General features: G+C 39.5%; 1 protein-coding gene across 1 annotated transcript; it reads left to right on the forward strand.

Annotated features, from left to right (window-relative positions):
- Nucleotides 1-1,180: 1,180 nt before the first annotated feature.
- On the forward strand, nt 1,181-2,218 carry LOC122803154 (2-oxoglutarate receptor 1-like). The gene has a single exon (XM_044072772.1). It carries the CDS (start codon nt 1,181-1,183, stop codon nt 2,216-2,218), a length of 1,038 nt encoding a protein of 345 aa, XP_043928707.1.
- Nucleotides 2,219-25,240: the final 23,022 nt, after the last annotated feature.

Below are 25,240 nucleotides of genomic sequence, written 5' to 3' on the forward strand. Positions count from 1 at the left end.
CAAGGCTCTTAATTTTTAATTAAAATGTGTAATAGTAAAGATTATTGCCATTTAATTATTTTTTTGATTTTGAAATGTTACTTTTGTATATTGGAATCTAATATAGTATCACACAGAGTTTAGGCTATAGTCTACAAATTGACTATATCCCACTGAACAAGATTTGATTCTCTTATTCTGTTATTGCAAACTGTGATTCTGCATAAATGTGTTAGCCTGTCATATATTCTTAGCTCATTCCTCTTGTCTGTCTATGGTTCTGTATCATGCAATGTATTTTTCTGTTACCTATGCTTGTTTTGAAAACTGCGTTGCATTTTTTATTTCTTCTGAAATTATAAAAGGATTTATTACAATAAATCATAAACCAGCTTTCATCACTATAACAAGAGGTCTGTTTATACTTTCAAGGTATCCGTGTATATATTGGATACTTAATTTCAAACATCATTGGGTTATGCAACTCATTTTTAGCTCGGTCAGAATGACTGATGCAAGCCTTCTTACACTTGTCAAAACCCTCTCATAGTTGTGCCTGACACTGGAATTTCTAGTGCTGTTTACAGTGTGGATAAAGGAATATTGTGTAGCAGAACAGGCAGAAAGTGATAAATTAAAGATAAGTGATAAGGCAACATTCTTGCATCACATACTAAGAAAATGTAAATTGCTATATACTTACTCTCAATGAGTTACAGTGCTATGCTCAGTTTATATTATCATTTTTTAGAATATACAAACAATTTAAACTTAATTATAGTCATGACAAAACTCATAGTTTTTGCATAAAGAAAAATAATATTGAATATATTTTGATTGAGTAATTAATACATTTTCTACTGCCTACAACACAGTATGAAAAGGTACATATCTAAGCTGTTAATCTAAGATGTATATTCTTTTTAAAATGTTACAGAAATGCAATTAATTCATTTATTTGTACTTCATACTTAACAAACCTTATCTACAAAGTTAATAGTTGTATACAGTTTTGTGGCTACATTTTAAAATAGTGACATGATCTGAAGACATAATTGTGTCTCACTTATGTTAAAATGTTTTCAGTTTATTTTCTGAAGGAATGCACTTTCTTTTCAATTGCAATATGCTAAATGTACATTGAGACAGTGTTTTTGTATGTCCCCACAGGACTGAAAGTCATATCTATAATACCAGAATCATGGAGATACAGAATGGTAATACCACCAACATGACCTATGCAGCTGTTGTGTCAAAAAACTCTACATCCTGTACAGGCATTGACATCCCACTGACAAAGTATTATATACCTGTAATGTATTCCATAATATGTGGCATTGGATTGTTTGGAAATGTAACGGCAATTACTGTTTATGTGCTAAAGATGAGACCATGGAAGATCAGCACAATCATAATGGTGAATCTGGCTGTTACCGATCTTCTGTATATCGCAAGCCTTCCTTTTCTAGTGGAGTATTACACTCATGAAGAAAACTGGACAATGGGAGACTTTATGTGTAGGTTTGTTCGGTTTGGCTTTCACTTTAATCTGTATGGAAGTATTAATTTCTTGACTTGCTTTAGCATATTTCGATACATTGTTATTGTCCATCCAATAAAGTCTCGGAAGATCCAAATAAAGCAATGGGCAATCATTGCTTGCATTATTGTCTGGATAATTTCTCTTGCTGAAGTCATTCCTATGATCACCATGATTTCTATGGCAGAAAGAAATGGCATAGTTAAATGCCTTGACTTCGCAAGCTCTATTGATGTTCATCAGGTCTGGGTGTACAGTTGGACTCTGACTGTTTTGGGTTATTTTATACCCTTACTTGTTGTCTCTGCTTGCTACTCAAGAATTATTTATAGCTTAAGCAATGGACCCAACACACAAAGCTGCCACAAATTAAAGGCCCGCCGACTTGCTGTAATTATTTTAGTGGTATTCATTTTGTGCTTTTTGCCTTTCCATATTTTAAGAGCCCTTCGTATTGCAAGCAGACTTCAGCTCAAAAGCTGCATCTACAATGAAGTAGTTAATGCTGCCTATATTGTCTCAAGACCTTTAGCAGGACTGAATACTTTTTTTAACCTAATATTGTATGTGGTAGGTGGAGATAACTTTCAGCAGGCACTAGTTTCACTTCTGAGATGTCAGACTTTAAACAACTCTCTGAAGCATACTGCTAGTAACACTGCAGGGAATAACCAACTTCATCATAAGAATAATCCATAATATGGTGCACTCCTTTGTAGTGAATGTCCAAAGTGATAATGCAATGCATCTCCATGTATGTCTCACTCTAATCCAGCTGGAAAATCAGTTATAGAGTGGGTGGATAAAAAGTAGTTAAAATGATGCCATTCTATTACAGGAGTATATTGCTCTCACAAGTATGCATTTATAGTTGTTCTAAAGAACTGCATTAACAATATCAAAGAAAGCATTTTATGCATTATAGGACAAGGAAGCAGTATGTATCTCTTCACAAAAGTTGTGGCATTCATGTTGAAGATCTATATAGACGGACATCTTTGGGGGATATGAGCAAAAACTTGACATTGCAAAGCTAATTTTACGTTAGAAAATCATACTGGAGGAAACATAAAGCTGAGTAAAGGGTTATGAAAGATTTAATGAAGCACAGGCATTGAATGTGTGCCAATAGATGTTAAATATTGCAGTTTAGGTTTTGATATTTGTACCCTACGAGTGTAGCATGCAGAGCACGGGTACGCATACAGATAAAGAAAAGGATAATATAACAGATTTTCTTCTTTGTGACTGCATGCCATCTTAATCAACAAACTTACAATATTTATGGATGAATCAGTGACAACTGATGTTATTTTAGCATGTTTGTTTTTATGTTGTTAGAGTTATCTGAAAGCCCAGCTAATGCATAACTCTCAGTTGTCCAGATTTTCATAGGAAGTCCAGATTTTTCCTCAAATTTTTGCTGAGCTTCTCATAAAATTTCTTCTGGCAAATCACTGAAGACTGAAGTCATTAACTAATGACAGATATTCAGATTTAATATGCTTCAGAAAATGCATACCAGTGCATAATCTGTTATTCTAGCAGCTCTCTAAGTTTATATATGTGACATTTAGAAGCTGTCTCTGTTTTTGTGTCTTTGATGCCCCATTATTTTTGTCTTTGTGCAGATTTTTTGCACTAATAGGTGGAGAAGTATGAGCTCATGACTAAAAAGATTTGCTAAATCAGTGAATTTATTTTGTTTACAGAAATTAAATAAGCAGTAACTATGTCTGTAGATTATTGTCTGCAGCTTAAGTAAAATTCATGAATTTTTACATATATAAGAATGGAAACTGTAGGAAATTTAAAAATGATGTTTGTGTTTTGGGGCTATTTGTTACAGATTTAGCCACACACAGTCTCGTACTTTCATTTAGGTCACTCACTTTTCACAAGCAAATGGCATCATTTACTATTAATACCTTCATAGGGGTAGGAAACCTATCAAATAACTGGTGGATATTGTGAGACATGATAGTCTACTAGGCAAGATTCAAATGAAATGGATTATATTCTTCAGGGAATAGATGCCATTTTAAGGCAGTTTAGTAGATGCAGGTAAGATAATGGTGTGTTAGTTAGCTACTGTCACCAGAGCATGGAGAATTAGCATTAAACCCATAAGCTACTAGAAGTCAGCAGCCTAGACAATTTCCTTACTTCACCAAATAAATTAATGGTTACATGGGATATATGTGCCATGTCTTGCCACCTTGTATTTTTTTCTCCCTCTTCTGGGTCCGTTCCTTATCTGGGGAAACAGCTTCACAGGCAAGTTATTGGCCTAGCTTAATTTATTAAAACAGAGTTGCAGAAACATATTTTTCTTGTTGGAATATTTGGCTTGATTATGATTAGCTCCTGGCATTTGGTTGTAACATGGGTAATGTAGTCAGACTGATAAAATAAATAAATAAATAAATTGTAATAAGTCAGCACAGGTAATAATAAACTAATATCATTATAATCATTATATTATGGTTCAGGGTTTAATCCCATAGCCCTCATTTACCACTGTGTCCTTGAGCAAGTTACTTAATCAGACAGTGCTAGGAGGTGGGGGGGGGGGGCAACTGGGAATTTGTACTAGGCTTCTTAGTGATTCCCTTGACTGCAAGCCTAGTAATTACCCATGAATGTATTAACCTATATGTAAACATATACAGCAGGCACAATATTCTGCCTTATTAATAAACATATTTGAGATAAGTAGATTAAGAGGGGCAATGGCAGCACAAGATCCTGATGGACATTAAAGGATGCTGGACATGATGGTTAGACAGCTGGCATCTTCTATGCAACTAATATATCATGCACTCTTTAAATGGGAATTAGTCTAAAGAAGCACTGAAGAGAAGCATTTCAGATAGCTTCATAAGTATCTTATGGATGCATAAAAAGAAGGAATGATAACCAGATGAAAGGGGAGAACCTGGGATGTACAGCTAGTGCAAGTAAAGGAATTGGAGAACTGGCATTTCAAACTCAGCAATGATTTGCTTTATTAATGAAAAACATGTGCATGACAATTGCTTGAACTCTTCATGTTACTGTTCGAGTCACAGTCATCATTAAAATCAAAATCATTGGTAGCCCATGTTATATAATCATCTTTCCCAAAAAACTAAGCGAGTAAACCAATAAACAGAATAAGCAATTTTGACTTCATTCTTTCATTTATTTAGAAAAGGGTTTTATAAATGTTCACTTTACAGAAAATGTTAAGAATGTCTGGGATTCATTAACAATCATATAGGTGGCGTGCTCTGCCCACACAATGTAAGCATGTTAATATGATGAGCGGCAGCGTTAACTAAATATGCACACTGCTCACTATGTCTACACATTTGCAAGTACCATTTTGTGGCCTGCACTAGTGTTTGTGGCCATGGAAAGATGCTTGCAAGCACAAGCACAGAATGTAAACAAAACAGCTCACATATAGACAATGTTAAGACACGAGCGCATGTTGTAGCACAGACATATTAAGGGCAAGTACAGGGAAACAATACAGAATGAGAAGTGAAATGGAGGAATTGTTACACTAAACTGTGTTATAATGAACATTAATGTTGAAGAGGGGAAATTGTAAAGTATAGTCTTTTCCCACGGGGAAATGTGATGAATGTGTATAATAAGTTTATTGACATAAATCCTGCAATACTGATATAATGATATTAATATCAATGAGAATCCAGCAGTTACGTACATAAATAAAAAAACAGACATGATGATAAAGGATATGACTGGGACATAAAGCTGCAGTGTAACAACAAAGGGGAGTTAAAATGTGATATGCATGTTAATTAAATGCTGACTTGAAATAACAGCAATGGCGGAAGATACTTTAAAGGGATGAATGCATAGAATGCAGTTATTGCATTTGAGATGTATATACATGGAATTTATGTATGCAAGCTGACACCACTGCTGTATTATTCATCTCACCATGCATGCACAAGAACAAAAGGACCTTACAACACTAATGTCAGGTAAATCAGAAACTGACATGTTTTTGGAAAGAAATGACAGTAGCACCAGTAGTAAAAGTGTTCATCAGCTATGAGCATGTAATTGAAAAGCAAGTGTTGTATTGTTATGTAAATGCTACAGGCCAATCTAATTACAGACAACATACACAAGTGACAAATGACAACACAGAAGATGACATGCCAGGAGTCCAGTTTTGTCATTGCTGATTTGCAAACATGTCTGATATAGTAAAATTGGGCATGACACGTAATTATAGGGAAAAGTAACATAGCAACACAATAGCAGGTGTTGTAACAAAGGACTGATTGTAGTTTCTGATGGTCTGGCAACATGACATACAGTAAGAAACATTTATGGATTCACTCATCTGCCATTAACTTGTATAGTGTGATGAAAAGAACTGTGGTATTTAAGGCATGTCTGGAGAAAGACATGCAATACAGAACATAATTATCTTGTGAACAGGTAATGCACATGAGCAATGAATGACATAAGAAAAATCATTTTCGAACACATGCCAGAACTCATATCAGAGAGATGCATAACAATCATGGTCACCACAGAAATACATGTATTGGTCATGTAAGGAAGAACATCTTTGAAGTGCTTACAGCACTTTCACACCATATAAGCTGTATTGATGACTTACCTGGTAGGAAAATGTCTGAAAAAGGTGGCCATTTGAGTTTGCCATTGTGTGTGTAAACCACTGTTGTGTGACAGACAGATGTCAACAGATTCATACCTCTGCCTATTAAACGAGGTTCACTCCAGACTTCTGTATTGACTACATCTGCCGCATCAGATAGCAATGGAGGCTGTCACAAGTAACTGAACTGAATGTGTATATTAACACAGGCGGAGTGAATAAAATATGAACACTTGGATTTATTCACAATGCTGGAAAGGAGTTACACACTACTGTCCACACAACACTGACAATTACAGTATGACTGCTTCTTTGACAAGAGAGAACACACACTGCCTTAGAACTGAATGGCAGTGTCCCTGATTAGGTATGCTATATAAGCTGGTGCTCAATGCATGTACAACAGAAGAACTCATAGCATGACATGCTCTGAATAAACATTTCACTGCCATGCAATCACAACCTGTGATGATATATCACTGTCCAACATAAAAATGGATATGAATAACTATATGAATGGTGTTTTATGTAATGTCAGTATATTCATAAAATGTTCCTATCAGGAACTAAACAGCAAGCCATGTAATGCTACTGCCTAATAACATCTGGATTAACCACAAGTACCACAGTGGAAGTCTTAAAACTATTATGACTATCCACCTGTGCTAACTTATTATATCAGATGTATGTATGGTAAACAACTCTGAGATAAAACGGATGGTGGAGGCACCCTCACAATGTAAATGGAACCTGATATGTTTCTGCTGTGTTCCCTAGTGTTTCCTGCTAAAACTAGGGTAGCTAGTAGTTGTAGTATAGTCCAGATGCATGCTTGCTGCTTCTGGAACTGTTTGTAGTGGATTGTTTGTTCTGAGGACATTTTCTAGGCCATCTTGGATGGAAGGGGCTTATCTGCACCTTTGTGAGAGAATGGTGCTGTTTGAGGTCTGACTGATAAAGGGAGGCTGGCATAGGGCTTGGAATAAGCATCCCCATTAGTCCTTTTGAATCTTGTTAGATTTTTTTTTCAAGTTTTAGCTTCTGGTATTTAGGCTCTGCATTTGAGCAGGTTTCTGCTTGATTATGCCAAGCTGAACTGAGCTATGCTACCAGCCACAATTCTGAGTTGAAATACCACATGACTAGAGGCTTCTGAGCTTCAAAAAAAACATAAGTTGCCTTTTGATTTACTTATTTATACTGTTTACTGCACTTTTTATTGTCTGCCACCTACTTTTATACTGTATTTATTTACTTTCGAGTAAACTACACATCTGTGCAGCAATTTCCTGCTACTCTGTTCCTGAAAAATAAAATTGTTTTGCTTTTTTCACTGTTTAGGAAAGCATTTTGTAGTTTACATGGTTTGTTAAGTATTAACTGGTATTTTTGGCTGTTTTAAAGTTATCAGTTCTGCCTGCTCTGGTTTTCCCACCAAGTAGTATTTAATTAACTGATCTGTTAACTGTTTAAATCATTCCTTAGAACCTCCTGACTGACTTTCTGCTGTTTGAAACATATTTTCAGTGTCTCACTGCTATTTCTCTGCTGCATTAACATTCCCTAGTGTTTTCTGCTGAAGCTAGGGTGGCTAGTAGATATAGCATCGTCCAGATCCAGGCCTGCTACTTCTGGAGCTGTTTGTAGTGGTTTGTTTGTTCTGAGCACATTTTCTAGGCCATCTTGTATTGGAAGGGGCCTATCTGCACCTTTGTGAGAGAATTGTGCTGTTTGGGACCTGACTGATATGGAGGGGCCTTTCTAGGGCTTGGAATAAGCATCTTCATTGGTCCTTTTGAATCTTGTTAGATTTTTTTTCAAGTTTTAGCTTCTGGCATTTAGGCCCTGCATTTCTGCTTGTTTGTACCAAGCTGAACTGAGTTGGGCTACCAACCACAACTCTGAGCTGAGATACTAAATGACTAGAGGATTCTGAGCGTCCAAAAACATTTTTTGCTTATGAATTTTATTTACTACACTTTTTTATTGCCTGCTGCTTACTTTTATGCTGTATTTATTTACTGTGTAGTAAACTACACTATCATACTGCAATTTCCGGCTACTCTGGGCCTGTAAAATCAAATTGTATTGCTTTTTCACTGTTTAGGAAAGCTTTGTGTTATTTCTACTGTTTAAGTATTTACTGGTATTTTTTCACTGTTTTAAAGCTATCTGTTCTGCCTGCTCTGGTTTTCCAACCAAGCAGTATTTAATTAATTTTTCTGGTAACTGTTTAACTTATTCCTTAAAGACTCCTGGCTGATTTTCTGCTGTTTGAAATGTTTTTTTTCAGTGTCTCACTGCTTTTTTTTTTTTGTTAAACATCCCCTAGTGTTTCCTGCTAAAATTAGGGAAGCTAGTAGTTTTAGCATGGTCCAGATCCAGGCATGCTGCTTCTGGAACTGTTTGTAGTGGTTTGTTTGTTCTAAGCATGTTTTCCAGGCCATCTTGGATTGGAAGGGGTCTATCTGCACCTTTGTGAGAGAATTGTGCTGTTTGCGACCTGAATGATAAAGGGAGGCAGGTCTAGGGCTTGGAATAAGCATTCCAGTCGGTCCTGTTGAATCTTGTTAGACTTATTTTTTTCCATGTCTTACCTTCTGGTATTTAAGCTTTATACTTGAGCAGGTTTCTCCTTGTTTGTACCAAGCTGAACTGAGGAGTGCTACCAGACACAACTCTGACCTGAGATACAAGATGACTGGAGGCCTCTGAGCTTCTAAAAAAAAACAGAAGTTGCCTGCTATTGTTCTGCTGTGTTAAATATTCCCTAGTGTTTTCTGCTGAAGCTAGGGTAGATAGTAGCTGTACATTGTCCAGATCCAGGCCTGCTACATCTGGAACTGTTTGTTGTGGTTTGATCGTTCTGAACATATTTTCCAGACCATCATGGATTGGAAGAGGCCTATATGCACCCTTGTGAGAGAATCGTGCTGTTTGGGACCAGACTGATAATGGGAGGCCAATCTAGGGTTTGAAATAAGGATCCCCATTTATCCTTTTGAACCTTGTTAGAGTTGTTTTAGCTTCTATTATTTAGACCTTGCATTTGAGCAGGTTTCTGCTTGTTTGTGCGCTGTGCAGCACAGCCCACTGCCACACAATTATGTGCCAAAGTGGGACAGCTAAATTGAACAAATGTTCCCTTATATCCCATCCAAAATATCCATTCACTGAGCTCCTATGTGATCTTTTGTGAAAAGCTACCCTTAGTGACAACAGTCTTCAACCTAGCAGCATGGACAGTTGGACTACCCTTGATTTTCCTGCCAACCTTGTTGACTTTGGTCTTTTGAGACAGTGTAGCCATTGCCTCATGTACACAGACAACCCTCTACTAATAACACAATCTAGTACAGACTGCAAGAGATATATTTACACCAAGAATCTAGAACCCATGCTTTCCCGCCCCCCCTAAACAGTAACATGGAGAAAGTTGTCAACTGACCCACTGCTACATATTCATATAGCACCATTACTCCTACATATACCACTACTCATACACATAGCATGCATCAAACATGTAAATCCACATACCTGGAGGTTCTGTCAGAAAACTTACTAAGATTCCAGAGACCTCCAAAACACAAAATTGCTACATCTAACACAGTCTCCACAGCAAATTCTACAGCACCCATGACACATAGCAACACCAGTGTCTCACCCTCCAGGCCTGTAAAGACTAACACTCAATAGTGAGACACACGGATGTTCCACTCACTGGGTTGGACAAGGAGAAACTCACAGTCAGCTGCATGTCAGGTACCAGGATTCATCAAATCACGCATGCACTCAGGTCTCTCAGCAACAAGTACCATTATGACTCTGTCATAGTCCATGTTGATGTGAATGACCTGAGACATACCTCACTGGACTATATGAAGACAGACATGGTCAAGCTCTCTGAGTATGTGTCCCAAGCAGGTATGTCCCTAGCTTTAAACAGCATACTACCCTTACCTAGAATGATGCTGCAGTATAAACAAAAGCATGATTGATTTCAATAATTGGCTTTGTTTTACCTTCCATCTTTTTTTGTATGATCTTCACAAAGATTTTATAATCTGTATTATTTAATACTATGGGCCTCCAATTCTGAATATCATTTTTATTACCTTTTTTCCATATAAATTTAAATACCCAAGTACACAGTTTCTTATACATAAAACCCACATCAAGCCACTCATTTAACACTTTTATAAAGCAATTCTTTCATACAGTTATTGTAGTCACTACAAACCGTCTTAAGGTAAAACAACTGGCCTGCAGCCCAAGTGCTTAAACCAAAACTAGGAGGCTAGAATAACAGTTACAATTTAATCAGGCTACTAACAGGCAGTAATAAATGTGGGAAAATAAATACAATTGAAGATTTTTAAGAACCAGCATCAAAAGAAAAATTGAGTAATAAAGTAGGAGATACACAAATACAGCTTTATAAAGTACAATGTTTTAGTTAAGTGGGAAGGGAGGAAACAGAAGATAATTCAAGGGAAAGAAACTAAGGTGGTGGGTCTTCACAACTGATCTCTCTGTACTCAGCAGAATGAGCTGTCAGGATAGGACTGGGAGGAGTGTCCAAAATTAGATTTATAGCAGGGGTGGGCAACTCAAAAGCCACCAAGTTTAAGAATACAAAAATATAACATCAGTTGGGAAGGTGGGTGGGAAAAATAAAATGCAGACAGATGACCAATTTTCTGGCAGAGTACATCAAGCAAGCCAAACAAGCACTCCAGCTAAGATAAATGAAGAATGCCATTTCTCAGCTCCTCCCACTAATTAGCTGAAGTTATTCACTATTTGCAAAGGAATTCTTTGCTAACTTTTCTAACTGACCCTAGCCAAGACCTTTTAAACTCCAACACAACAAAAAATGTAAAACAAAACAAATGTAGTGCAAAAATATGATACAAAATAGAAGTAACCAAACCTTAAATGAAAGACTTCAATTCAAAATAAAATGCAGACAGGGATCAGCAATATTCAGGCAGAGTACAGCACGCAAGCCAAACGAGCACTCCAGCTACATATAAATATTTCTAACTAAATGAGAAATGCTATTTCTCAGTTACTCTTACTAATTAACTAATGTTATTCACTGCTTACAAAGGAAGTTTTTCTAACTGACTCTAGCCAAGACCTCTTACAACTCCAAAAGAACAGAAAACTTAAAACAAAACAAATGTAATATAAGAATAAGATACAAAACAGAAGTAACAAAACCTTAAATGAAAAATTACAATTCAAAATAAAATGCAGGCAGAGATCAGCAATATTCAAGCAGAGTACATCAAGCAATTGGGATAGGTAGCTTGCATCCTTTTAAAATGGGAATTACTTGATGAAGACTTAGTGTGTCTGCTATTATAAAAGTGTCTTATTTCTGGTCTAAGTGCTTGGGGTTCAGGCCAGCTATTTTACATTAAGAAGGCTTGTGGTATACACTCTTGTGGGAGGACAGGGTAGCCTTTGCCCTTCTGAGCTGGGAGTTATTGGTTGAAGGCTTATTTTACCTGCTTATTTGAACTGTTTTTTTTTTTCTGAAATTGTTGCACTTTGCTGCACCCTAGACTATCCCGGGATTCAATAAACTCCATGCAGGAATAGTGCTATTCCTGCATGGAATGAACTGTGTCTGTTTACCCTTAGCTTTAACAGCAGTGCACCTTGCATATTCATGAAGGTGCTCTGCTGCTAAGGCTAAACAGACATGGACACTTCTGAGTGCAGGGGGTATTTTCTAGGTAGTGCATCCACATCTAACTCACCCCCTGCATTCAGAAAGTGCTGTATGGCACTTTTAAAAAGTATTTCAGTGTCCATGTACACTGAAATGAAAGAGTATTTCAGTGTCTGAGGACACTGAAATAGATAGGGTAGCAAGAAATCAATGCAATGGGTGTGTGACAGGTTCTGTCACACACACCCCTGCATTGTAAAAGTGCCATACAGCCATAGATCTCAACTGTACAGGATTCCACAGAATGCCTAGATGCCTGCCTTACATACTTTCAACCTCCTATAGCAAGAACACTGCCCAAAGCCATAAATAATGGTAGGAAAAAAGGCACAAAAACAGGGACACTTTTTGAATATTGCACTTACAAACCCAAAAAGTTGATAGAATAAAAGGTTTGCATTAGCACGGACTTCCTGAACGGTATGAAGACTGAAACCCAAACGTCTGCCATTGTAAAAGTGCCATAGCCCTCAACTGTACAGGTTTCCACAGAATGCCCAGATGCCTGCCTCACATACCTCTCAACCTTCTACAGCAAGAAAGCTGTACAAAGCCATAAATAATGGGAGGACAAAGGCAGAAAAATTGGGACACTTTTTAAATTTTGCACTTACAAACCCAGAAAGTTGATAGAATAAAAGGCTTGCATTAGCACAGATTTCCTAACGGGTGTGAAGTCTGAAACCCAAATGTCTGTCAGTATGTTCTGACTTAAACCCCGAGTGATTTTCCAATGATTTGCTAGAAAACCACAGTCACACTTCCTAAGTTTGTAAGAGCAATAATTAAAATCTGTCTCTATGTGTCCCTTTACAGTTTCCCTTACTGTGACTGACAAGGAGTACAGATACATGTAAATAAAGTGGGTTTATTAAATTTCTTTTTTTAGCATCCTAAGGTATGTTTAAGCATAGCTGAGCAGGTGTGCATGTTATGGCATTCTGCTCAGCATTGCTTAAACATCCCATAGGAGATAAATAAAAATATACAGCTAAAATCCTCACACCAAGATATAGTAGTGGTTAGAGTCCCGGCTTTGCATGCAAGCTTTCATGGCTTGTGTATCAAGATTGACACTATTTTTACATGGGAAAGCAGTGTTAACATTATTATTTTAATTTTAAATTATGTAGTAATTGATATTTGTCAACCAGGGTAGTGTAGCTGGTCTAAAATGTAACTGTGAGTGCATATAACATGTGAAAATCACCCATGTATACACAAGTGTCCCATACTGTATAGCCGCACCCCATGGTAATGTAATGAAAGCACATAGAGGGACGTAATGTAAAGTAAATCATATACACTTACTAATATGTCAGTAATGATTAATTAAGTCATTATCCTGATATTTTTTAAAATGAAAGTGAGCAATGGTTAGCAGTGTTCAGCTATGCTTAGTCGGTGTAAGCATTGCTTAAATGTGAATGCTATGCAGCAGTCAGTTCAGCTAAACGGATTTGTGTACTGTTAAGCAATGCTCAGCAATTACCCCATTAAGCATTGTTCAACCCACCGTAGCAGGTTTGTGTGTTGCTAAGCTATGCTCAGCATTTTTAAAATGGTCCGGTGATGTCAAAGGGTGGGAATACAGCCTTATTTAAACCATGCAGGCAGAAATACAGCCATAACCTGTTGTAGTTTGATCTCTGCAGGAACATGTCTGGCATTGGAGAGGGACCACACTTTTGAGTACAGCGCTGGGGCATCCTGGAGTCCAGGGTCATGGCTGGACTCCTTATAGAACACCATGATGACAGATTGCTGCAGGGCCAGTACCAGGGCTCTCAGTACAAAGCGGAGGCCTGAGACTGTCTGGCAGTCAACCTTTATTTATTTATTTATTTTACATTTGTTGACCGGGCTAGTCCAGCTGGATCAATTTCCATTTTCAGTGGAGGCCCGGGGAGAAAAGCTCCACAGATTAAAACAAGGTTATAGAAATTAAACATTTACAATAAACGCCTGTGACACAGACAGTGAGCAACAATGCATACATATTAGTCTAGATCAAGTAATAAAAAACACATAGTGCCATCTACGTATTGAGAAAGGCATTAACTCCTTACAGTACAATTATGTGAGGATGGGGTATTACATAGTTTAAAATGTATATACATACTTGTAAAAGACATTGTTTGTACCTTTTTTTTTTTGAAATATGAGAACAGTAGTAGCAGTAGAGTCATTAAGTCATTTGTGATCACAGAGAAAGATTGCAGTTTAGAAATAAGGAAATATGATAGTAGAAAGAAGAAAGTAGGTTAGTCAGGATTGGTACAAGAGCAGAGCCAGAAGTTGTTCAGGTGTAAAAGAAGTTGTTTTTTAAAAAGATGAAAGGAGGCTAGAGAGGTAATGTGTGAGGGGAGGTTATTCCATATTTTGCCTACTGAGTTGGAGAAAAGGCAGTTACCTGCAGAATTTGTAATTCTAGTTGTGTTGACTTGTAGCTTTTCGGCGGAGCGCAGCTGTTTCAAGTTATTATAGGGAGTCAAGAGGTTGCTAAGAGCAGGTGTCTTTGATGGTTGATATAGAATGTTATGTGTTATTAAGAGTTGTTGATAGATAAGCTTGTTAGGAAGTTCCAACCAGTGTAAGTGTTTTAAGTTTAGACAGTGGTGAGTTCTATACTGGGATGCTGTGGCAAAATGAGCTATATTGTGGTAGGATGTAGTCAGTTTCCTTAGGTTGCTCTTAGAGAGATTAGTGTAAATAGAGGAAGCATACAGTAGGGTAGAGATAAGATGTGATTGTGCTAAGGTGGTCCGTGCTTCGGGTGTAAGGAAGGGTTTAATTCTGTACAGTGAACCAATCTTTTTATTAACTGCTTTTATAGTGTTATTGATGTGATAATCATAGTTAAGATTATTATCAATAGTAACACCAAGCAGTTTGGTAGTAGAGTCGGGGGAGATGTGGGAATTATCACTTGCAGTAATAATGAAGTTTAGTTGAGAAGATTTGTGGGTAGGTGAGAATAGTAATAGTTTTGTTTTCTTGGGGTTAAGGAGAAGACATCTTTTTGAGAACCACTGTTTGATGGTTGAAAAGGTAGATTGTGTAAGTGACTGGAGTTCAGATTGAGTGGAAGCTGTGCAAATAATGGTAGAATCATCTGCATATTGTATACAGGTAGTGTTTTGGATAGATGATTGGAGATCATTAATAAAGATAGAGAATAAGAGTGGGCCTAGTATAGATCCTTGAGGTACTCCTAAAGAGATAGGTAGTAGAGCAGATAGAGAAATTTTTCCAGAGTACTGCTTGTTGTCGGTTTTCAAGATAGGATGAGAACCAGGTTAAGGAAGAGAAATCCAAGGCAAGGGATTTTAATATGTGTAGAAGAAGTGTATGGTTGACCATGTCAAAGGCTTTTGACAGGTCTAGGAAAAGAGAAGAGGTTAGTTTGTTGTTGTTATGGTTACAGTTGATGGTGTTGGTAAAAGAAAGTAGTGCTGTGGTAGTACTATGTGAAGGTCTAAATCCATGTTGAGTGTTAGCTAGTAGGTTGTTATGGAGGAGATGGTTAAGTAGTTGTCTGTGTATAAATTTTTCCATGATTTTAGCTAGTGGAGATAATAGCGCTATAGGGAGAAAGTTAGAAAGGTCAGTGGATTTACCTCCTTTGTGTAAGGGTATGATGTGTGATATCGTCCAGATTGCTGGAAAAGTACTTTCTTTTATGGATCGGTTTATTAGGATAGAAACAAGGTAGGCAATAGCTTTAGCTGCTACTTGAAGGAATTCAGCTGGAAGCTTATCTGCTGAGGGGGTAGTGGGTTTAAGTTTTTGTAAAAGAGATTGTATATAGGAGGTGGGTATGGGTTGAAGTTGGAGGGGAAGAAGGGAGTTGTTGATGTTACTTAAGAGCAGTTGAGAAGCATCAGGAGATAAGTGGTTAGCTAGACTTTGTATGGAAGTAGTAAAGAAAGTATTGAAGTTATTGGCTATTAAAGAGGGATTATCAGGGTCTAAGTTCTGTGGGTTGGGTGTAACTACTTTGCCTGGGGTAAGTAGATTATTGATAGTAGACCAGAACTTTTTTGGTTCTTTTTTGGTGGATTGCTGAAGTTCAAAGTAATAATTCTTTTTATCTGAAAGGATGGCTTTTTTGGTATTGTTTCTGAACTCTCTAAAGGTTTGATGATCTGTTGGGTTTCTAGAGGAACACCATTTTTTCCAAGATTTATTTCTGAGTATAATTTTTTGTTTAGTATTAGAGGTTAGCCAGGGTGCTGTTTTGGTCTTTGTTCTAATGGTACGACTTGGGGCATGTTGATTTAAGATTGCAAGGAATGCTGAGTTGAAATGTTCAACAGCATTGTTAAGTGAGAGGTGTTTTAGAGGGGTCCAGTTGTATTGTGAAAGTTCTGTTTGAAACTGTTCAGGATTAAATTGTTTTTTTGAATATAGTGTTCTGTGAGAGGTAGGTAAGTTTAGATTAGTTTTAGCTCTAATGACATAGACCTAAAGCATAGGAAGGGGGAGCGCTTGGCCCAATGGACCCAAGATGCTCAGGACCGGCAATCTCCAGTAGTTTCCCAGATATAGCTGTACAAACTTCTATCCTGAGTATGTGATAGACAGGTATGCATAATGCTTGTTTCTCACCCCTTCAGCTGCAGAAGAGAGGGCTATGAACATCGAGGCCCATACCAACAGACTGACAAGGATGCATCAACAGGCTGGTGAGTACAGATCTATCTTGCAGTATATAGTGCCATAAAGTAGAAGGAGTATATTGTTTACTGCCAGTAGGTATACTGTGTACTGTGTCTAATGAATAAAACACATTTGTCACACTAATACTTATCCACAGGATGTCCATTAATAAAAGTGTCATTTCACTGTAATAAAAACATACAGCAAACTGTAGTGTTTACTCTGGTATTTTGTTGTAGAAATAGAATGTGTACAGGTTCTTTACAGCAATATGGCATTGACAGCATGAAATAACTGAGGCTGTTCTGGGAAACAGCTAGTATTCATTGCAGTCTTGTGTTAACCTTTGCTTTCCAAATTGTATTATGTCAAAGGAGTAATACACAGTACAATAACTATCTGCCATGCATTAATTTCAGGATTACAAGATCAGACTGTCCAACCCAGAGAGTATTAGTCAGAACTAAGTCAAGCAAAAAACAGAAGTTCCCTTGTAGCTCAATGTGATGAAAAATAGCATTGTTGCCCATTTTAGCATACCCAGACATGGTTTGAATCCAGGGAGTGGTACTGAGATGCATGCATATATATACACAATAGAAACCCTGAATATTCGTAGAAACAGTCAGACAGTGTTAACAAATATTTCCCCACAGGTCTCACAGGTAATGAAATGTGTGTAGTAGCTGTATGAAGGGTATACTAATACACCTGAATATGTGTAGAAACAATCAGAAAGTATTAGATATTTCCCCACAGGTTTCACAGGTAAAGAAATGTGTGTAGTAGCTGTATGAATGGTATACTAATACACTGTGTACAACTGTTCCACTTTCCAACCCCATATGCCTTTGAATGACAGCAGGATAGGTACATACATCATGCCCTCTCCCCAATACATGTCTCTCAAGTGTTATGCTGTCACGGCTAGTGGTCACTGCTGCCAATAACCTTGGACACAGATTGGAATCCAGGGAAGTATGTCAGTAGCAGACACACACAACAGCAGTGCAGGATACCCCTTCTATGTCAGATATGTAACCCTGATATGTACAAGCCCCCTCTAGTAATGTACCCATAGTTGTCATAGTCTGCCCCATACCATTACAGGTTGACAGTTTAACATGGATGTATGTGCTATACAAGCTATAGGCCATAGGTAGATGTAGAGTAAGGGCAGACCTCTAGAGTATTGAGCAGTACTGTTGTGAAAAATAGAAGCCTGGGAAGTTGTTAATAGACTTTTCTTGTCTCCTCCCACCCCTCATCTGCATCACTAATTATTATTCATGTGCTACGAGTATGTTTTTCTCAAAACCTAATGTTGGGATATGTGTTCCATTATTGTTCATATAATTAATTGGTTGCATGTTAACATACCTTGTTCAAATACCATTGTTGGTGTTATGTTGCCATCATTGTTACTAGCATGCTGTTACAATGCTTACTGTTGTTCCATTTATGCACATGTTCTGTTTGCTATGCAACTGTTTCAAATCTGTTCTTTTGGGTTAATTGGAACACCTATGCATGCTGCTAAAACTAATTTTGAAATGTTTTGTTCATGACTAACCAATATATCTAGGACAACCTCAACACCATAGCATGTTTGGGAAGGCAGATCCCAGCAGATCCACCTGTCCCATCCCATCTGGCCATGGCAGCGGACCCCCAGCACATCTGGGATCCAACCGAGAACATCCTCCTCTGCTGGTCCTGCACCACCTTCAGGTGGAACCACCTCAGGGGACAGGGCCCATACCCCCATTGGGTGCAGGCTCTGAGAGGAGCCAGTCACCCACAAAAAGTTCTGGGGTATAGTGCACAGTGTCAGCTGCTCCAAGTTGGGAGGTCAGCTGCACCAGATGGAGGACCGCCTGGTGCATCTCGAGGTGCAGGATGTCCCTCTTGTCCAGACTCAGCACAGTCACCTTCAGGGCTATGATGGTGCAGTGGTGACTGTCCATGGGTGGGGACCTCAATCCTACTGTATCCATTTGGGGGCTCGTGGGCCTCTGATTCCCAACTGCTCTCTCCATCCAAGGTGTTTACCACCTGCATGCATCATATACCACCCCTGTCTGCTGTCTTGTGTGTCTTGTCTGTCTGCAAATGCTACCTATCCTGCCAAACCTACCTCCCCAAAATACCTACACCCCTTCCTCAACATCCCACTCTCACCTAGAAAAAAAGGGCATCTGTCCCACAAAAAAATCATTGCCCCATACATATCTCTACATTTCACATCCATGTTAAGTGAAATTAATCAATCTACCCACCAATTATTCTACAAATGTTTGTTGCCAACACCCCTCACTGTGGGGTGTGAGGCTGTAAATTCCAAATTCTACAAGTTATTCACAGCTGTTGCTGCAGAAGAAATGTAGAGCTATGGTCCTTTCCTACACCTGTCCTGCACATCCTAGCTGGTTTTCCTAATGTTTTACCCCCTGCTTGTCACCATTTCAGCACTTTCCTATCACCCTTTTTTCTTTTCTTTAATTAACATTTGTGTTGGTGTAAGCAGGACTAAGCGTTTCTAAGTGAAGCTAAGAGGAATTAACTGTCTGTTAGCATCACTTAGCTCCACACAAATCCATGCAAACCTGCTTACAACTGCCTTATTCACTCTGTCTCCATCAGCCCTTGTTCTGCGCAACAACAAAATAATCAACCCTGCCAAGTCTCCAACCCAGGACATTGGCACTACAATCATAGCAATGTACCATTACACCATCTGAGCTCTGAAAATGTGTAATGCTTCTACAAACATATCATGCATTCTGGTCATTTAACAATAATGAAAAAAAGTTATCACTTCCAAGTCTTAAACCCAGGACCCTGTACACTACAATCACAGCAACATACCTCTGCACCACCTGAGCTGTAGGAATTAGTTTTTACAAACATATCATGCACTACAGTCATTTAACAGAAGGGAACATATATATCCGTAGCACTCTTATTTACATATATATGTATAAATACAAATATATATATATATATATATATATATATATATATATATATATATATATATATATTTACTGCAAGACATCTTTGAAATATGGCTGTTATACGTGTAGAGGTCTACTAGAGTAGAATAGTTTGACCTAACATATAATTCCCTATAGATTCCAGGTCTGAAATACAAATGAATGTCATCATTTACTGATGTAAGTGCTGACATCATCCCAGTGATTTGTCAGAAACCCACGACTGTTATGGAGAACATACCAAACTTATGAGCCATGCATCTGGACAATGGAGAGATATGAAGAAGAGAAAAAACAGTGAGAGCTGCAAACCATTTTACCCAGCATCTTATGAACCACAGTAAGACCAACACAACACTACCCCAAATCAGCTTTGGGGAATTACCCATGTATTTCCAAATATATCATGTACTACAAGGATGAAACTTTAGGGAAAAGCAGATATTGGTACTGAAATGTCCACCCACGACCATTTGCACCACAGTCACAGCAACACTCCAGTACACCAAATGAACTCTAGAGTAGAACGATTGTGTGAACAAACATATCCTGATTATCAGTCATGCACTACACCAGCATATACTGGCCCAACTCACAGTTGACTGGGAATCCTCAGGTGTTACAAGACAGTTCTCAATCTGCCCCAACAAACATATACATCTGATAGACCAACAGCACCTGTAGCAGCATGCACAATCAGATAGAAAAGGATCTATGACACCCACATCTGCTACTCTCCCTACTCAGCCCAACAAACATTTGCACACAACACTGCTACACAATCTTGGCAGTCTGTTAACAATGGCCAGACATACATAACTCTCAACTGTACAAATTTCCACAGAATATCCAGGGTACAGGACCAAATTTATGGCTACTGCCGCATACCACTTCCAGGAGTCTGCTAAGTCACTGGGATTATATCAGGAGTGCAGTCACTGAATAATGATATACCATACCATTGAACCTTTCACTGCAAGACATCTGAACAAAGCATGACATACTTTGGGGGACAGGGGGTCAAAAAGAGGAACATATCTCACATAATGGTGTTACAAACTGAAACAGTTGCTGGTGTTACAGGGTTTGTTATAATATAACATCCCTGAAGGATATGATGTCTGAAACACTAATGCATGTCAACATTTACTGACTAGAATCCAATCAAAAACAGATATTTCCTGAGGAACACACCAAACATAACAGGCAAACCTCTGGGCAGTCTGTGGACATCTGGACAGTTGAGAAGTATGTCAGAGACATATCAATGTCAGACAACAAGTCACGTAGAAAATGCATGTTCAGGCAAACCCTGTTAATCTAGCAATCCTATATGTGTATAACAGCAATACTTACAATCTGTACCCAATTCTGGAGATTTGTCCCCATGTTGTTGGGCTGTCTCCACATGTCTTGTTCTGAGAAGTATTCCCACCTACCATCTGTGAAGCTTTTGCCCCCACACTTCCATAATATCCTCTACACAGGCAAGAAAAAGGAGCAAGGCCCACATGAAGGACTTAATTATAGCACTGTGTTGCTGTGGCATTGGCTAATGGAGAGACAACACAGCTGTTCTGGATGAAAGTAACAAGTGGGAGACACTGACTGGTGCACAGACCATCACCTGCTCATGAGCATTACCTACAAAAGGCAAGCTGCTGCCTATGTAACACAGGTCTGAGCCCATTTATACAAAGACAGACTGTGACTACACAGACCTGACCATTTCCATTATTCTGAGGAAACCATTCAGCACTATAACAGGTATAGCAATCATGTAAGCTTGTAATGGAATGTAAAAGGGGGGAATGCAATAATGTCAAATAGGAAGTTAAACACTAGGTCGCAACAAGACCTGGACTCACATGCTGCTGTCTTGCACCTATGGCCATTCCTGCTTGCCCTGTCTGCATTGACATGGATCACATCTCTGGCCCCTGAGTCACCCCAGCAAAGGTTAGCTCATGTGTAACTACTACTGGAGTGACTGTTGTCCAATACTGAGTGTGACGCTGCTAGGCAAGCTACCTAGGATGTTGTAAATATTCATATGTCACCTGTGAATGCTACTATGATACATATGCTTGTCTTACAAATGTAAGAGACTTATATAAGGTATGTGCATAGTACACAACAGGCACAGAAGTGTGTGTTGAACTGTATGTTATATACTGAGTCCATACCTGACAACTGTCCAGAGTTTTGCAGACTGACCATATGTCTGTCTCATATTTGTAGTCAATGCCTCATACAGTTGTGTATTGTCTGGCACATGACTGGCAACCCATTAAAGACTGAAGTCATAACATAATAGCATACATTTGATTGTCAGATGTCATAGCCTGTGGAGTACACCTGTGAATGCAACACCATCTTTGCTGGCAACTAAGTGTGTTTCAGCTAGATTTAGAAAGTGATACTATATTCCAGCCTTTGCCCACCGGTGATGTGTGCCTTTGTGCAGATGTCTTGCTCTAACAGGAGCTAGGTGTCTTAGCATGAAACCCATGTCAGTGCAAGCCTACCTTGTCCTGTAGGATGCCAACATTTGTGCAGTCACTGACACTTGCTTTGTAGCTGTGGAGAGCGCACTGACCTTGCCAGGTTACCCATCCCATCATACAGTTAGACCCCAAATGGAGGGCTGCAAAACCACAAGAAGTGGAGTGTTGAATATTATCATACACATACACACCTCCATGCTGGTCAAACAGTATGATGCATGGGAGACATCTGAGTACAAAACACCTACTCAAATCATAGCTAACTACAGGCCTCCAACCATGACTATGGACACTCACCACACCTATTGGGACTTGTTGGAATCTGTCAGGATTCAATCACCTACTTTGCTCCTGGGTGACTTCAACTACCCAACCATAGTGTGCATGACCTATGCCACTTGAACATGAACACAGAGATTCCTTGGCTTTGTCAAAACCAATAAAGTGGATCAGCCGGTCAACACTCCTATGACAGGTTGAAATTTTCAGTACCTGGTCCTAACCAACATGAGTAGCCACTGTAGCACTCCTACAGTGTTATCCTCCTTGGTATGATCGGACCACATAGTGATCGCTGTTCAGCTCACCATCTCCCCTTGTCAGGATCAACAAAATTAACTTTACACAACTGACTATAAATTTCCTTAGTGCAGGTAGAAGTAGTTTTACAGCCAATCTCCCATCAGCTGGACTAGCAGTAGTGTTCAGGACCACACCACAATACTATGTGGGCACCTACATCATTGTATGGATCAGCAATACCTGACAGGGCAATATCATCTCTCTCAATGTAGGGTAAACATCTGTGGTGGACAGCAGCAATACACAACTACCATAATAAGTGGAAATAATTGCTGGACAGGGCTTTATTGGAAGCAATGTCACCTTGGTCTGCACAGGCAAATAAGGTCACAGGTGAATTACCCTAAGGCTATCTTTGAGTGGAAATTAGACACATCCACCAAGGCCAATCATAAGGCCTTCCACACGTGTCTGCAATCCCAAAGGCAACACACAGATCTGCTCTGTAGTGGTGATAGGTGAAGTGTAAACATCACCCCCTTGTCCCCCCATTGGTACACATGTGCATGCACAGCAGCTGCCCCCCTCTCTTCATCATCAGGAAGCAGGTCTGTAATGTTCTCTCAAAGGCAACACACAGAAGTCTCCATAGGCCTGATACCATCCCTGGCTTCATCTTACATGAAGACAGGCATGAGCTCTCAGATCCATTATGCACTGTAGTCAACCAAAGCCTGAGCACTGGTGTCATCTCATCTGCACAGAGGGCAGCCACTGTCACCCCTATACACAAAGGCAGAGCACTCCACTGACCCAGCCAATCATATGCACATCAGCCTAACTTGCCTGTTCTGCAAGATCATGGAAGGCAATATCAAGGATATTATGAACAGGGACATCAGCAACCTCAAAATGCCTGACCTCACACAGTGTGGTATTGTCAAAGGGAGATCAGGCCTGTTAAACCTGGTCAATCTCTCTGAAGTGGTCAACAAACACAAGGATGAGGGGAAGATGGTGAACAATGCCTACCTTCACCTAGCCCAATTCTCTCACAATAGTCCCCAGGTGGCCAGGATGCATATGCCTACACAGCTAGGCATCAACCTGTATGCTATCAGATGGGTAGCTAACTGGCCCAGTGATAGTACACACTTGGTCAGAGTAGTGGAATCCACCTCTAGTTGTAGAGTCTTCCAAAGTGGTGTACCCCAAGGATTGGTCCTGGGGCCTCTACTGTTTGAGATATATGTATCTGAGGTACAGGACAAAATCAGTGGTCTGTGGATGACCAGGTGTACAGATGCCTGCAAGTTGGTGACTGTCTTACATTTCCCCACTGATGTGAGAATCCCCCAAGAGGCCCTCACCCAATTAATGACTGGTGCAAGAAGCATTTCCACAAACTGAGTGCCAGGAGAGACATCATTCTCCCTGCTGTGGCAGAAGTCATCCACACTAATTATGACAGTAATAATATACTGAGTATGCAATCAGGTGTGAGGCAACTTGTGCACCAAGGTTGGTAGCAACCTGACAGTTTCTTACCATGTGGCACCATTGTATGGAAGGTGTCTACATAGCCCACCTCAAAAATATGGGTATGTCACCCAGGAACCAGGATGCCACAACATCCCTGTACTCCACCCTTATCAGATGCATTACCAATTACAATGGCTCCTTTGGCATGTACCTTGCCAAGCAAATGCAGCAGTTGCAGAGACCACAGAGTTTCCTGAACAGGCATATCCAGGATCTTTGACACTGGTCCAATACAGGTAGGCTGAAATCCATGTCCCTGTACTCATAGGTGACCTGTGTCTGGAATACAAGGCCATTTCCAAGCCAGCCTTGATGGTGTTTCTGCATATATGTAAGACAATGCAATGTCTATGCTTGAGCATGTGGTGGGAGTAGGGAATCAGCCAGGTGGACATAGGTCAGCAACATGATCAGCTGTGAGCCCACGTGGCTGTGCACATTCATAGTCTCGTAGTGGCAGTACCAACAGCACTAATAAAGGGAGGGTGCTGTCCACAGCACACTGGAGCAAGACATAGGCACATTTTCCTGGCCAGCCCCATCAGGGATGTGGATCCAGCAGACAGCAGTCACCATCAGGGAACAGTACTGCATCTGTCCTTGGGCTTGGTGGTGCCAGTGATACTCCTGGCAGAACCAGTTACCACATCTCTGCCAGGAGACAGTGAACCATACAACACTCACACATCCCTATCACAGGCCAGTCACCACCAGACAAGCACAGCTCCTCTGCATGGCCCAGCTGAACATCATCCCTTTAGACACACACACACACACACACACACACACACACACACACACACACACACACACACACACACACACACACACACACACACACACACACACATACACACACACACACACACACACACACACACACACACACACATGATGTCAGCCATATGGCCCAGCTTAGGCCTCTGGCAATCCAACACCACACCCTGTGCATGTGATGATACTTGTGCCAAAACCCTGTTATTCATACCATTGATGCATGGACATGCTCATATGGGTCTGATGCGCAGGGTGACTATAGTACAGTGTAGCAATGTCATGCTGTGTAAGGTACTGTCTGCTGGCCGTAGTTATGGGTACACA

Source organism: Protopterus annectens, chromosome 5.part1 (genome assembly GCF_019279795.1).
Source record: "Protopterus annectens isolate FY-2018-M chromosome 5.part1, PAN1.0, whole genome shotgun sequence".
Taxonomy (NCBI): domain Eukaryota; kingdom Metazoa; phylum Chordata; order Ceratodontiformes; family Protopteridae; genus Protopterus; species Protopterus annectens.

Coding starts and splice junctions, on each gene's coding strand:
- LOC122803154 (XM_044072772.1), top strand. CDS start 1,181: ATGGAGATACAGAATGGTAATACCACCAACATGACCTATGCAGCTGTT.